Consider the following 16,348-nt stretch of genomic DNA (forward strand, 5'->3'; position numbering starts at 1 on the left):
TGTATGGCATACAAGGTCCCCAGCCCACCTTTGCCCTGCCATCCTTTCCTAGGGTGTGGAACAACCAACCCCACCACCAGCTTTGCCCTTAGTTTCTCCTACTTGGAGCCTCCTGGCCACTTCCTCCACTGCCATCCTTACCTTGGGGCTGGTCCATATCTTCAAAGCTAAGCTCCCATATCCCTTCCCCAGGAAACTCTCCTGGGCAGCCCTTCGCTACTGGGTCAGGTGCCTGCTGAGCTCTGGATGGGAATGATTAATTTCCAGAAGGCAGGGCCACCATCCCAGGGTGGATGGGTGTCAGGACAGGCCCAGAACTGGCAATCATTGCACTGGCTGACTACACCTTCCTTCCAGGAAGCTCATGAGCATCGCCTTCAATGACATGAACCCCTTTCCCATGAAGCAGCTGCGGCAGCTGCGGGCAGTCCACCGGGAGCGGCTGGAAGCCGAACTGCGGGAGCTAGAACTGCTGAAAGCCGAATACTTGCAGAGACGGGCATCCAGGGGCAGAGCAGTGCCCGAGAGCTGTGTCAGCGAGGACGAAGGGGAAGGCGATGGCTGACCTGCCACTCTGCTCCCCAAAGCCTTTGTTCGCTTTGCTGGCAGGAGCACAGACTACAGGCATGGGCCAGAGGTCTGTGTGACCCTGGAGAAGGCCCTTCTCCTCTCTGGGTCTTAGTCTCCCAGCCTTGCCAGCCTGTATCACAATACCACTGAGCACTTTATCTTGTAGGGAGGCAAGAGTACATCCTGGGTCACCTGGAGCATTCTCTGAGGCATGGCTGTTTCCGTTTGGTTTGGGTTTGGTCTTTTGAGACCAGGTTTCATGGAGCTCAGGCTAGCCTCAAACTCACTATGTAACTGAGCCTGGCCTTGTGCCCTTCTGATCTTCCTGTCTGAGGCATGTTGGCATAAAGCATTGTCCCTTTGACTGATGGCTCTCTCTTTAGGACAGACACACTCTATTTTACCAGTGTTTCTGGGCAGGCCAAGGTATCAGCAATGTTCCCGCTGGCACCCTCTAGCTCAGGGCCTTGGTCCCCATACTAATGGCACTGCATTTTCAGGGCATCTGTCTGGGCAATAGCCCCTCTGAAATGCCACCTGGATCTGTATTGAGGCCACCCTCCTCAAGGAGACTGTTTCTGGAGCCTCATGCCTACAGCCAACTAAGGACACCCTATCTGCCACCCTTAGAAACTTGTTGAGAACCGGACAGTGGGCCCCCAACGACCATCTGCTCTGGCATGGGGCTGGGAGGGTGGGTGGGGCTGCAGCCCACCTGGCTCAGCAGAGCAAGTTGAACACAGTTTTATGGCCCAGTGTAGCCCCATTCTCCATGCTCTTCCTGTTCTTTTTAGCAGAGAGACCTGCCCGTCCTGTGTGCCCTCCCCACCTGGGACAGACTTAGGAGTCAAAAGGGGTTCATAGCTTCACAAACTATGGCTGCCATCGGAGCCTTGAGCATGGCTCTCAGAGGGTGGGGATCTGTAGAGCCTGTTCTGGAAACTCCCGAAGTCAAGGCTCCCGTGGGGCTGGGGCCACACCCATTGTAGTACAGGTCCTGTTGGCATCTGAGAGCCCTGGTGTGTGAAGGCATGCCTGTCACCCACAGTGTAACACACACACACCAACTGGCCTAAGTACTCCTGTGAGCACCCTGCACTGGGGCTTGCCTTCAGCCTCTGCCTCAGCCTCTTACCTGCTGACAGTTTCCATGAAGTGGGAGAAAAAGTAGGAAGGGGAGGTCTTGGGATCCTGGCTGTACTCTGACTGGCACAGTAACCCTACAGTGGGTCACAGGTGAAGAGGCAACCCTAGCCCTGTGGAACATGCAGGAAAATGAAAATTGATTGATGACGGAGCCTGGTGCAGGGAAGCACCCAAGGCAGGAAGCCTTTCCTGAAGGAGACGTGGCTAGGTGGGGTCCAGATCTCCAAAAGACAGGTCAGACAGTGGGCACGGATTCTAGATAAACAGTCTCTTCTGCCCTTCTCTACCTCTCCCTCCCCCAAGCCACTGCCCCACCTCTCCTTTTCCTCACTTCTCCCTAGAGGAGGACTCTGCCCAAGTAGTGTGCTCCTCCTTAGGGGACCAGATCGGCTTTCTTACCAAACTATGACTTAGAATCCTGAGCAAGCTTTGTTCCAACAGTGTTGCTGGGCTTGCTGTCTGAAGTTCTTGGGGCCATGGTGTTCTGATAACCCTGGGAGGATTAGGGTTCTGGGACTAATTGCCTCCTCCAGCCCTGAGTAAGAACAGACTGAGAACAGCTTGTCCTACAACACTCACCCAGGTCATGCTCCAGTGACAGGGCACAGAGAAGTTAATGAACTCCAATGCCATGCAGCAGGGGAGCATGGGCCTGGCCTGTGGGCATATCCATAGGGTTAACTCTAGGAAGAAAAAGGGTAGCCATGTCTGGGGTACACACTTAAGATACCAGCAGTCCCAGTGCACCCTGGACTACGTAGCCAGACAGTGTCTCAAAAAACAAAACAATAAAAGGAAAACAGATGTGAGTCTGAGTTGCTTGAACTGGAACAGGGATGAACAAGGGGTACAGGGTGGCCTGAGCCTGAGAATATCTGGGCTGCTGCTGGGGAAGAGTCTGCCCCTCCCTCAGGGGCCTGGGGCCTACCCCTAGTGTCAGGTTCCTTGCTCGCCCCACAGCTGTTACCCCTTCCCCAGGGACCACTGCTTTCTAGGTTGGGGGGGGGGATCTGATCTCCCACAGCTCCAGCTTCCTACCCACAACAGGGATGGGACTCCATGCTCCACCCCTCCCACCCCTGGACCAGCAAGCCTTATCACGGGGAACAAAGGGACTGGGTCAAAGGAAGGGCCTGGGGACCTGATAAACTCCTCAATCCATGTGGGAGGGGCAAACACCCAGACTATTTAGTTCAAGCTTATTGACCCTTGCCCTAGGGGCTATCTTCTCTCAGCATCCCATCCCCACCCCCAGACAGGGGCACGTTCTACAGGAAACTCCTTGTAGGACAAATAGATGGGAATAAAGCAGTAGATGGCATAAAGCAATGTTCTGGTGACTGATAGCTCCCACCTTTGGGACAGAAGCGCTCTCCTATTACCAGTGTTCCTCTTGGTACTCCATGCTCCACTCCCTACTCCCCCAACATGGAGTTGGGCCTGGTCCATATCTTCAAATTAGTCATTGTTGCTCTCTCCACCCCCACCCCATGTGGTGTCTTGCCACTGGTTGTGTCCCTGCTCAGTATCCCCTTGTGTGTAACTAGTTGTCAGGAGCAGTCTTCCGCACCTGGGGCAGGGTTAGGAGAAGGCAAGAGGAAACTGGGAAGGTTCCTCCCCAGGCACAGATTTGTGGCTCCATATGCTCAAGGGCCCCAGAGAATCCCTGTCAAGCAAGACTGTCCCAGCCGTGGTGCCTGGCACCTATGAACAAAGGTTTCTGAGAAGGTGACTCTGGAAGGGGGGAATGGTGTGAGCAGAGGCTCAGGGGGTGATGGTTGGGCACCAGAGACTTTTCACTCAGCCTTCAGTGAGTTGAGACATTCTGGTGAATGTCCCAGATAACACCTTAGTGGGCCTAACATGACAGTACAGGTCTACAATCCCCACTCTTGGGAGGTGGAGACCAGATGAGTTCAAGGTTTTCTCCTGGTTCATAGATTAAGACCAACAAGGACTATGTGGGGGCCCTGTCTAAAGGAATAATAAAACAAGCGGGCTGGAAAAATGGCTAAGTGAGTAAGTGCTTGCCACAGAAGCCCAACTGCCTGAGTTCTATCCCTGGAAACTATGTTTAAAAAAAAAAAATCTGAATGCAGCTCTCCTACTTGGAGATGGGAGGCAGGAGAATTGCCTGAAAGCCAGCCTGGGGTATGCAAGTATGCAGCATGGCAGAAATGACAGACCTTGTCTCAACAAGATGGAAGGAAAGAACGGACTCATGAAAAGTTCTGACCTCTGCACAAAGGCACATGCACACACATGGACACACGTGTAAAAAATGATAAAATCTTTTAAAACACCAGAGACCCATGAGTGCAAAGGTCCAACTGCTGTGTGTTCACATCTGCTGTATGCTGTGTGCCTCTGCCAATGCAGCACCCAGAGGCTTGGGGCTGCAGGGGATGCTTTCATGTAGGGAACCTTCAACTCTAGGCAGAGTGACCCAGGGCACTGTGATTCAGGATCCTGAAACAAGCTGTTCTAAAGAGATTAGAGACTCTACCAGAGCTGAATATGATGGTGTACTCCTATAAACCCACTTACTTGAGACTGTGGCAGGAAGACGGCTAGTTCAAAGTCAACCCGAGCAACTTAGTGAACCCTTGTTCCAGGAGGGAGGAAAAAAAAGAGTTCTCACAGTGTTCAATAATACAACACTTGTCTGGCACACTTGTCTGACATGCACAAGTCCCTGTGTCACACACGGGCGTGCGAGCACGCACACACACACACACTAAATTAGTTAACAGAGCCTGCCAAGAACTTAGCCAGTCTCAACTTATCTATGAAATGCCATTATTATGACTAGATAGAAGGGGTTGGTAAATCAAATGCAATGTGTACTCAATATATACAACACCTACTATGTGCCAGGCACCGCGCTAGCGCCTTATTCCCACCCCCCCCCACTACCACCACCACCAAATACATCACTACAAGACGCGAATAACTATTTCCAAGATAGGTGGCGTGGCGTGGTTATTATGAAAGACGTCCCATCTTCCATGTTCAGTGTGCACAGGTCTGATAGCGGGCTAGGCTGGGCAGCAGCGCCGCCTACTGTCACCCGCGGGAAGGGTCTCCCTCCCGGGTGCGCAGCCGCCCTCCACTTCCAGGTTCTCCCGCCGCCTGCGGAGCCGCGGTCCCGGCTCTCGCTGCGGGATCCTGCTAGGAGCCACCTGGGAGGCAGACGCGGTGACCGTCTCCATCTCAGCAAGGGAAAACTGAGGCTCGGGACCCGAGTCCCACCCAAAGCCTGCGGCTACAGCGTGCGGGAGAAGAGAGCGTGTGCACGCGGGACGGGATCCGAGCTGCGGGTGATCCGCGGCACACAGGCGGGGCCTCCCCGCCCCGCCCCGGCCCCGCCCGGCCCGGTCCCGCCCGCCGGGCTGCGCGGGGAGGCGGTGGCGCTGGGCGCGGGGACTCGGCGGGCGGCGCGAAGCGTGGAGCGGGAGCTGGAGCCTCCGCCGCCGCCGCCACCTGCGCGGCCGCCAGCAAGGTAGGGCGGGACCGGGCCGGGCGGGACGCGCGGGCTGCGGCTAGGCAGCGGGAGGGATGCTGCCCCCGGCGCCACGGAGATTTATCTTCCAGCCCCCGCACGACCTCACACAAAGCCCTGCCCCGCTCTGGTCCTCAGTTTCCCCAACAGGATAGAGGTCCGGCCGACCCCTCAGCGGGTGACGAGTAACAGCGACCCCCAGGTTTGGGCTGCAGAGGCTCGTGGCTAGTCCTCACCGCCCGCGCCTCCTGCCGCGGTGAGCGGCCCGCCCTGGGCGCGGCAGCCAGTCCCGACAGGCCCCGGTGTGGCCCTGGTGCCCCGTGGACCCGAGTCGTGATTATTCTTGTCCTGGCGGGATTGCCCGCGGGGCCTCAGCTTCCAGTACCGGGAAGCGGTGGAGGAGGAAGCATCCCCATGTCCCTGCCGAGGCGACCTGGGCGCGCGGGTGGGGCGAGCAGTCCCAGACCAGCCTCATCGCCTAGAGCTGGAGGTGGAGCCCCGCTCCGGCGGTGGCCAGATCTCAGCCACAGACCTGCCTGGACCCGAGCCTAGCAGACACCCACCTGCATTCAGGCAGTGGGGAAGGACCGTCTGGTCCGCGCCCTGGCCATCTGCAGGAGCCCAGTTCTGAGTACCAGTATGGTGGGACAGGGTTGACTCTGCCACACTCGGATCTTAGAGAGTCCGCTTGCCAGGAGGGCAGTGGCTCCTGGGGTCGGGGGACAGAGATCTTGTCTAAGGATGCAGTGGCTCCAGGGTCTGTGAAGTCCCTGGGGCTAGGACATTCTATAAGATGCCTCTGGATGAAGGTCTTATGTTGCACTCTTCTTGTGATGGAGAACTTACTAGGTGAAACTGTGGCTGCAGTTCCTGTTAGTGTCCTTTGGACAGCATATGGCCCTTCTGCCCCAGAGCCTGCCCTTGTACACATGGTCTAGGGGCTTGTTCATAACCACTTGTGCCTTGGCATAGGAATGTGCCCTCACTTCCTGACATCTCTGTGGCAGTGGAGGGAGAGAAGGACCTGGACCATCTCTGGGCCCTTCTGCCTCATTTCCTGGCATCTGCCCCAGTTAAGGAACAGGTTCAGTGCCTCCTATCTCCCTCCCCCTCATCCAGGGGCTTTCTTAGTGCTAAAAGAGGGACTCCCCCTCCCCCAGCCTCAGCGCAGGTGGTGAACCCCGTGTCATCCTAAGTATACAAGCAGAGGGCTGGGTGGGCATTGTAGGGTGCCAGGGCTGAAGCAGAGTGGCAGGGACCCTGCCCTATGGCCCCTGTCCTGGAGCTTCACTGCAAATGAGTGTTATTATCCTCTCATAAAGAAGACTAAGTATAAGTGTGGCTGCCAGAGCCCAGCACCAGCTTGAAGGCCTAAGTACTACCTGAGTCCCCTGTCATTGTGTACAGGTTTGATCTGGGAGGCCACTATGGATGGTGCATGAGCAAGGCAAGTTCTAGTTATTACAAAGCTGTCCTGTGCTTCTAAAATATACTGTGGAGTTGTGGATTATCTGACCTGAAAGTCATCTCTAGAAGCCATCTCTTCCAATCCCCTTATTTTATGGGTAGATAACACCTGCCCTTGAAGGGGATGGGACTGGTAAAGGCCACACAACAAGCCAGTCGCGAATCCTAATTCCCAGCATGGAGTGTTTAGATGCCCGGAGCAGCTCAGTTGGTAGAGTGCTTGCCTAGCTGCATGAAGCCAGTTCCATTCCAGAACCGATTAGACTGAGCATGGTGACTCATGCCTGTGATTCCTCCACTTGGAGGCGGAGGAAGAAGGATCAGGAGTTCAAAACCATCCTCTGCTACAAATCAAGGTCTAGGACAGCCTCAGATATATGAGATGCTGGCTCCAATTTAAAGGGGGGAGAGTAGGAGTAAAAGCATGTCATAAATGAAACAGCCTTATTGCTCTGTAAAAGCAGCAAGATATAAATATAAAAAGTTAGAACTGTGCTGGCAGGGTTGCAAGGATTAGCCTGAGGTGTGTCATTTTGTAGAGAATCTATGAGATGTGTGTGCCTGCCCTTTGCTCCCAGGCCTCTCCTTGGGGACTTTACCCTAAGGAAGTCACCAGAGAGACATGTATGTATTGCTATTATCTTGAAATTGCCTGACAGTGAAGATGCTGAGGCTTCTGAAACATCTTATTTGAAAAAAAAAAAAAAAGTAGTGTCAAAGTGGCAACAGTAGCCGGGTGTTGGGCAGGCCTTTAATCCCAGCACTCAGGAGGCAGAGGCAGGTGGATCTCTGTGAGTTCAAGACCAGCCTGGTCTACAAGAGCTAGTTCCAGGACAGCCTCCAAAGCCACAGAGAAACCCTGTCTTGAAGCTCCCCTCCCCCCCCCAAAAAAAGTGACAACAGTAAAGTTCCCACCTCTGCCCAAGTGGTCAGGAAGAAAGACCCAGAGGCAAGGTGGCAGACAGAGACCTGCCGCACTGTGTGACCACAAACCAGCCTTTCTCCTCCTACCTCACTTTCTTCCTTGTGAAGTGGGCGTGGCCTTGGTGATAGCTGTGTCTGCATAGCTCAGCCTTGGAGCCTTCTACTGGAGGAGCAGAGCACTCTGGACATGCAGAGATTGTGATATCCTCCTCCCCCAGAGATAAGTGTGCTCCCTCAGGTGGAGTTGCCAGCTCCCCCCACGGGGTTGTGCTTGAAGCCTTGCTCTTTTCAAATAGCTCTGGTTGAGGACTTGAGGGGCTTTTCCTCTTCACCAGTCACAGGAGACCCCAGATGTTGCTGCTTTCCTTATGAGGCAGGGGCCAGTCCCTCAGGACAAGAAGGAAACATGGGCCAGGAGATCTCACTCTTTCTCTGGATGCCTCCCAGGCCCTGCAAGATGCTTACACATTAGTTTAAGCCACTCCAGAAAGGCTATGTCCAACTTTAAAAAAATTTTTTTTTACTTACAAAAAAAATACAATTTTGTGTGGTTCAACCTAAGTAGAAGAGGATATAATTAAAGATGTAATTATGGTTCCTTACAATAAGTGAACTGTGGGGTGTGGTAGGGCACTGGAAAGGTGTGATTAAAGAAGTAAGGAGGCCTTGAGTCAGACAATCAATAACTGTAATGGCACACACAGGACCACAGGAGCAGGAGCAGGACCGCCGTCTGTTGACTCCAGGCCTCTGTGCCCAGGGTTCTCCCAGTGTTTAGCAAACACCTCCACTGTAAATAAAATAATGAAGAAGATGCCCTGAAGGAGTTTGCAGTCTGTCTGATAGGGTTGTGGAGGCAGAAGGTGACAAAGGAAATAAAACAAAGCAAACAGGAGGGAGTGAAGGAGTGTGACCAGAGAAAAGAGACTGCCATTTCAGACAAGTCTCTGCAGGACTCGCTAAGAGGGTGACTTGGGCAAACAGGGTTGAACTGTGGGGGAAAGTCAGTGAAAAGGCCTTGGGTGGGCTGCAGAGCAGGTAAAAGAGTGAGAAAGAGGATAAGGGCAGAGGCCACTGTCCTGATTATCTGAACCACCTGCTGTGTGAAATCCTACAAGTTAGTGAGGGAGGTACTATTTTTATGCCTCTTTTTCAGTTAAAAAACAAAACAAGAGGTTCAGAAAGGTTTAGAAACTTGCAACTCTGTCTCAGGGGAAAGCTAAGAGTTCAGGCCCAATGCAGTGGGAGCCATGCAGGCTTTCCAGCCAACCTCTGGGTGCTTGTGTGATTTTTCCCTGAGATTGCTGTGGTCTAGATGTTCCTGTCCCTGACGAGCTCATTTGTTGAAACCGATACACCCAAGGTGATGGCATAGAAGGGGGTGATTGGATCAGGGAGACAGACACTTCTGATGACGGTTCATGTCCCTGTAAAAGAAGTCCCCAGAGACACACGGACCAGCAGGCACCCTTCTCTGAACCCGGAAGCTGGCCCTCCTGCACACTCCCAGTCTGCAGCCTTATCTTGGACTCTAGGCTCCAGTAACAGTGAGAACTACATTGTGTGATTCACACGCCACCAGTTCATGGCACTTGGTTACCAGGACTCAGAGGTAGCTGTCACAGGAGTCCAGACCTAGGTGAGGAGGGTGGGCCTGTGAGCTAGGGCTGGAGGAGCTGTTGATCTCCATGTTTGCAGAACAGTGGAAGGCCCAGCGGTAAAAAGGCAGTAGAGGAGGGCATGCTGGCCCAGCTCCCTGACTCTGCTCTCCTGTTGGCCCTGCCTATGCTCTAGGCAAGTGAAGGGTTTGCACTCACTAGCTCACTCCAGCCTTCTGAAGCCATAGGTGAGGGAATGGGCAGGCTGGAGTAGTACCTGCTATTTATCTTTCTCCATGTTTCCTATGGTTTGGTTTTGATTTTTTGGAGACGATATCTTACTCTGTATTCCAGGCCAGCCCTATACTCAGTACTGCTGCCCAGACTAGTCCTGGACTCACAGCAATCCTCCTGCCTCAGCCTCCCAAATGCTGGAATTGCAGGTATAAGCCACCATGCCTGTATGCTCATTTTTAAATGGATCTATTATGTTGTAGGTAGATTGTATCTTAATAAAATTAACTTACAAAGAACATTTGCTTGGTTTTTCTGCTATAACTATTTGACGATAGTGGATAAAATGTCAGAAAAGGGGAAAAATAGAAAATTAATGTCCGGTGTCTTCTTGTCCTGGGTGATCAGTGTGAATGCTCTGAGGGGCTTCCTTCCTTTTGGACATCTCCATTTTGCAGATGAAAGGCTAAGGCCCCCGTGTTGCCCATGGGCTTGCTTTTGGACCGTGCCATCTGCCTGCCGAGTTCAGATCTGGACTGTTCTGAGTTTGCAGGTAGTACCCAGAGTGCCAGAATTGATGAGTTTCAGAGTCACCTCCACCACCCACCCACCCGGTCTACTCCTAGCTGTGGAGCAAGTGGGACCTTGTCCAAGGGTTCGGGAGACGAGGCTCTCATTCCAAAGAGAAATCAGGGCTAGGAGAACCTGTGTGGGATTCTCATGACAGCTGCTTCTAGCCTGGCCTTGGGCCCAGAGAGCTTGTAGAGAGCTGGCAAGTGGCATGACCCTGCCCCCCAGGGAGTCTGGCGACTTCAAGGAGGCCTGAGCCAGTCAAATCCCTCAGTCCTTGTTGGGAGGTGGCAGGTGTAGGGAAAAGAAAGGGGCTTTGCCACAGCCACACTGCCCCAACCCCGGAGGACTTTTCTCCTGCAACCTGTGTTTCTCTCCAGCACTGGGCCAAGACATTCTGGCAGCCAACCACTGCCCAGGATGCAGCCGTCCAGCTCCAGCTCAGCCACTAGCTGCTTTTAGGCTAGGGTCTTTACTTGCCCATCTGCAAGGTAGTATCATGATGACATCAACCACTGGCTTTGGGGACATGTGTGGCAAGTGCTTGACAGGGCTTGGTATGTGTATGCTCAACAGATGGATTGCTGCTGCAGCTGCCCCAGGGGGATGGCCAAGCTGGACTGAGCTCCCTCAGTCTCCTGCCAAGCTCACCTCCCCACCCTGTGCAAAAGAGGACAACTGTGGGCTATTGAGACTCAGAGTCCAAGGTTATAGATAAAGGGCTCATTGGAATGGAAGGAACACTTACTGTAGGAAAGGGGCCTGACCTTGTCACTGTGGTGCTCCTTAAACAGAGCCTGGCCCTGCTTTCTTTTTGCCTCAGTGCCCCCCCATCAGGAAAATGAGAATTTTTTTTAAACTGGTCGTAGTTATCACCATCCCTGCAACCATCCACTCAGGTGCTTCTGAATTTATAGGGAAGGAGGGGTAAGCCAGAGTCAGCACCACCCTCAGTAGCTCATAGCCCCAGGGGGAGCCACGGTTATCATCCATAGCTGGGAACCAGGGATCCTCTAGCTAGGACTTCCAATCCAGCCTGAGTGGAGTGAGAACCCAGGAAGACACCGTGGAAAAGGAGTGGAGTCAGCCACCTATAAAGGTCAGACATGGGGTACCTCAACCACCTCTCCAACCTTCGTTTCTTCCTTTATAGAATAGGAATGATTAGGCTGGCATGTAGCTTAATTGGCAGAGTGCTTATCTATCGTGTAGACACTCAGTTTCCAGTATCCCATAAAGTGGGTGTGGTAACCATGTCCTAATCCCAGCACTTGGGAGATAGAAGCAGGAGAATCTTTTAAGTTCAAGGCTGTATAACAACCTTGAGGCCAGCTTGGGATGCATGAGAGTATTTCAGAAACTGGGAGATTGCTGATAAGTGCCTATTGTGTGGAGTGTACAGCTTGTTTAGAGTCCCAGACATGTACACATTTTCCTGCTATAATTGTGCTGTCTGTATCTGTACCATGGATTACTGTGAGCAATAAGACCCAGCTGCCATCAGCAGGTCAAAAAATGAAGTATTCTTCAGCTCAAGGGGTGATGGGGCACATGGGGAGGCCTAGGTGCCCTTTCCAGGGATAGCGTCATGGAAACACAGAGGAGAGGTTTTATATCTCTGCAGCTGCAGACACAGTTGACATTGAAACAAAACTGTCCAAAACCAGTGCCCTGTAGGCAGGAGCACAAGACCAGAGCCAGGAGGTAGGAGTCCTGCCACAAGTGGAGCCCTCCTCTGAATGGGGTTGAGATAGCTGACACAGACCTGGGGACACCAGGGTGGGCAGGGGCCCAAGCCTTGGGGTCTCTGATGCATCAAGAACCCAGGATAATGAAAGGGGCCCCCATTCCCTGAACAGCATGGGTCGTAGTCTTTGTCCTTTGAAACACATGGGCCTTCTGCCACTTTGTGTCCCGCGCGCTCTGTATTTCTCGCCAGCAAGAAATCATACATGGGACACTCGGATCCTTCTGTAGACAAGCTTTAATGCATCTTGAGAGGAGAGCATAAGCTTACCAGAGCGGAGACCCTGAGCCAAGAATCCCGTCCCCTAATAAAGGCTGGCAGCCGCCGCCTCGGACGTGTCACCCCATGATTGGCTGCAGCTCATCAGGCCATATGACGCCACGGAATAGGCAGAGATCAAGGAATGGAAAATTACCCAGCGCCTGCGCAATAATCTTGTTTACATTCGGTGCCTGCCGGATGCAGGCGCCATCTTGTAATGGAGAATGCAGGGACGGCTCCCTACAGATCCCCCTTTTTTATTAATTAATGAAAAGGCTTTATATTATTACAAGCAAATAGGTCACCCATATGTTGAGGGATAGAGGCAGAGGTTGTACCTTCCCAATCAAATATTAAGACTGTGTACAAGAGTCGCCATCAGGCTGTTAGCTTGACCCGAAGCGCTCTCGACCTGTCCTCTGCCGTTTTTCTGGGAAAGGGAGACTAGGGCAGGCAACCCTTATGCAGGACAACATGCCTCCCAGAGAAGCCTGCATAATAGGCAACTCTGTGCGATGCCTTTGCTCAGCATCCCTCATTGGGCTGCCCAGACCAGACATTCTACCCTGTGCAATGAGCCTAGGCTCCGGGTGTGCAAGAGCTGTCTGGCCAGCGGCCTATTGTTTAAGCATAGTTAGCCAAATATCAGTGGAAGCCCCTTGTTCCAAAGTTACAAGCGCTTGGGCGATAACCACCTTGTCTCTCTTAGTTTGAGCCCTGAGCCTACAGACCAGCCAGAGAAGCAACATCAATCCGCAGCAAACGGCTGCACCAAACAATCCCACCTCCACCCATTCCTTAAAATAGGAGACATCCACCAAGGAGGCAGATACCAAGGTTCCTCCGGTGCTACAGTATGGTAGATGATGCGGGAAATGGCAGAATGGCAGAATGAAAGATTGGAGGAGTTGGCAAACCTGATGTCCCAGAAGTATGCATCCAAAGAATGTGTCTGTCTTGTTGCCCGTCCCTGGAGCTGGCCTCCACACAACCTGGGCCAAGCAAGTGGGTCAGCCGTCACTCACTGAGTTGCCTTGTCCTGGAGTGGCTCTCAGGTCTGTCAGGGATGCTTGCTGGCTTCTCTAATGGATGAGATGGTCAGATCAGCAGGGGGCTTCTGGAATCCCCTTTGAAGCAGGTAGCGTTCTATTCTAGACCAGTGGTTCTCAACCTTCCTAATGCTGCGACACTTTAATACAGTTCCTCATGTTGTGTTGAACCCCACCACCACAAAATTACTTTGGTTGCTGCTTCATAACTGTAATCTTGCTACTGTTATGAATCATAATGTAAATTCGTGCTTCCCGATGGTCTTGAGCGATCCCTGTGAAAGGGTCATTAGATTCCGAAAGGGTCACAACCCACAGGTTGAGAGCCACTGATCTAGACCAAGATTAGCATGTGACCAAGAGACAGGAGGCCAAGGCCAGGACATTATTTGGGGATGAACTACACTTTGCAGAGGTGAAAGAGGCTCGGGGATGTCTTGATGAGGCCAAATGGCTAAAAAGTGGAGTGCCCTGCAGGGTGATCTGTACCATGAGTCCTTCCCTGGATTTTCCATTAGGGTTGAAAATTGTTGCTGCTGAGTCTACACTTTGGGAGTCTGGAGGATGGAAGAGAGCAGTACAAAATGGACATCTAGGAGGCTTCCTAGAGGAGAAAGCCTTTCCCCGCCTAGCTGATCAGAGAGAGTGCTGAGTAGGGAGATTGTAGAGGGGGATTTCCTGTGCCATGTCAGGCTTGGAGAGGGAGAGACTTGCGCAGCCTTCATGGGGGGACTGTGGTTTATATTCTGGTTGGCCACTATAAGGGCAGGGATGAGGGTTGGGCTGTTCTGGAAAGGAGAGGTGGGTTTCTTTTGCTTGTTTTATTGTTGTTACTGTTTACTTTTGGTGTTGAGAATGAACTCAGAGCCTCTCTCTTGCTAAGTCCAAGCCTGAGCACCAGAGCTGGGCAGAGGCTGCCATTTGGGGTCTCTAGAACTGGAAAGCCATGAGCTCCTGGCACTTGTATTCATACATGAAGTATGAGAAGTCCCTGTAGCATGAACACCATATGTGACTCTGTGCCATCTACTCCAGGGGCTTCCAGGACAAGGTGTACAATTGAGAGGCCTGTGAGCAGGCAATGTATAGTTTGCACCCACAGGAACAGGATTCAGGGCTAAGTGGGCACACAGTGGAAGGGTACTGTCACAAGCAGGAGGCCCTGGGTTCTGCTCCCAGAACCAAAAAGAAAAGATCAAGGGTCACTAATGATTGTCAGGTGTGGACACTCAGCTTCCCAGTGAGTATCTGGCAGATGTGTCTGTGTCACAATCCAGGAATGTCTCGGAGCAGGGGAGAAACAAAAGTGGTGATTGGACCACTAACTTTGGTCTGTTCAGCAGGATATCGCAGTTAGTTAACCTCGTTGATTAATCCAAACTAATGTGTTAGATTAACATTATATTAACCATCCATTATATAATTTAGCCAACTCTTACCCCAAGGGACTAGCTTTTATTTATTTATTTGTTTGCTTATGTTTTGTCCCACCCCCACCCCCACCCCACCCAGGCAGGGTTTCTCTGTGTAGCTCTGGTTGTCCTGGAACTCACTTTGTAGACTAGGCTGGCCTCAAACTCCCGAGTGCTGGGATTAAAGGTGTGCCCCTGTCTGACAAGTTTTTTTAATTGTTTAATTATATTCTATTCATGTATTTGGTATGTGTAGGTGTGTGTGTGTGTGTGAGGTCAGAGGACAACTGGAGTCCGTTCTCTCCTACCACGTGGGGCTGGACATTAAACTTGGAACTCAGATTGTCAGGCTTGGTGACACTCACTCACACACACTGAGCCATCTTGTCAGCCACCTGGGAAAAGTGGTTTTAAAAGAGCTGGGTGTGATGACACAGACCTGTAATCACAGCAGTCAGGAGCCTGAGGCAGGAGGATCACCACAAGTTTGAGGCTAGTCTGGGCTATGCAATGAGTCTCTCTCTCTCTCTCTCTCTCTCTCTCTCTCTCTCTCTCTCTCTCTCTCTCTCCCCTCTCCTCTCTTCCCTCCTCCCTCCCTCCTCCCTCTCTCCCTCCCTCCCCCTCTCTCTCCCTTTCTCTGTCTCCCTCCCTCTTTCCCCTTTCCTCCTTTTCTCCCTTAGTCCCCCCCACACAAATGAAACTAAAAAACAGTTTAATTGTCCTTACTACACCACCCATGTGGTTTTTAACTTGGGACAATATTTGAAGGTCAGATTAAGAGCCACTTTTAATATCTGTGAATGTCACTCATGTATGTGTCTTATCTTTTAATGACTGATAAAGGGTTCTGATATTTAATGGAAAATACTGGTTGCTAGGCAATGGTGGCATACACCTTAAGTCTCAGCACTTAGAAGGCAGAGGGAGGCGGATCTCTGGCCAGCCTGGTCTACAAAGCAAGTTCTGGGACAGCCAGAGCTACACGGAGAAACCCTGTCTCGAAAAAACCAAAACAAATAAATAAAACAAAACACTGGAGTACAGTCTCGGGTGTTCCACCCTGTAGAGGAGCAAATGATGAAAGAATTTGGGAGTTGGAGCCGGAGAGAAGGCTCGGCAGTTAAAAAGAGCACTGGCTTCTGTTGCAGGACGGGGTTTTGATTCTCAGCACTCGGGACTCATGGTGGCTCACAACTGTAACTCCAAGGTATCTGATGCCTCTTCTGACCCCCAACAGCACCAGGCACACATGTGGTGCACAGGCAAATGCAGACAAAACATCTATATACATAAAAATAATGCTTTTTAAAGTTTGAAAGTGTAGTGGTACTCAAGGGTGATGCTGGCACACAAGAGGAGCAGGGAGTTTGAGGCCTGCCTAGGATATATGAGAACCCATTTCAAACAAACAAAAAATCCAAAGCCTGTTCTAAACTTGTGGTCTCCTCTTGGCTTCATCCCATAGTTGACATGGATCTCTGCTACATATTTGCACACATGCATACATGTGCATGCATGCAAACAGACAAGCTCACATTGGCTACTCTGGGCTTATGGAGCCCAACCCAACATTGACCTGTCAGCCTTGGCAACACATTGCTGATTGAAGCAATGTGTTCAGGTTCACAACATGGCACTTGGGGCTGCTGGCCTTGCCAGCAGGAATAATATCCTTGGGTCTGCCTTCTCTCCTGGACGCCATAACCCCAATGTTTCCAGCCCAAGCCACTCTCAGTCAAAGCATCTGACCTTTCAAAGGCCTGACCGTGAAGCCAGGTGAGATGGCACACACCGGTAACCCCAACCTGTGGGAGGCTGCAGCAGGAAGAGTGCATGTTCAAAACCAGCCTGGGCTACATAATGGGACT

The 16,348-nt window shown here is 52.0% G+C and overlaps 2 protein-coding genes across 6 annotated transcripts in view; both read left to right on the forward strand.

The window, feature by feature from the left end:
• The window catches only part of Tbc1d2 (TBC1 domain family member 2), a 43,252-nt gene extending 42,318 nt beyond the window's left edge, over nt 1–934 (forward strand). For all 5 annotated transcript variants that reach the window (XM_027403139.2, XM_027403135.2, XM_027403137.2 and 2 more), the window contains one exon: nt 358–934. In XM_027403139.2, the coding sequence (XP_027258940.1) occupies nt 358–565 (208 nt within the window). In that variant the 3' untranslated portion in view covers nt 566–934. The remainder of the gene's footprint in view (nt 1–357) is intronic.
• Nucleotides 935–5,071: 4,137 nt separating this feature from the next.
• Nucleotides 5,072–16,348, forward strand: part of Coro2a (coronin 2A) — a 53,830-nt gene continuing 42,553 nt past the window's right edge. The window contains exon 1 of the mRNA XM_027403142.2: nt 5,072–5,218. The gene's annotated coding sequence lies outside the window, so the exon portion shown is untranslated. The remainder of the gene's footprint in view (nt 5,219–16,348) is intronic.

This window comes from Cricetulus griseus, chromosome 2 (assembly GCF_003668045.3).
Source record: "Cricetulus griseus strain 17A/GY chromosome 2, alternate assembly CriGri-PICRH-1.0, whole genome shotgun sequence".
Lineage (NCBI taxonomy): Eukaryota > Metazoa > Chordata > Mammalia > Rodentia > Cricetidae > Cricetulus > Cricetulus griseus.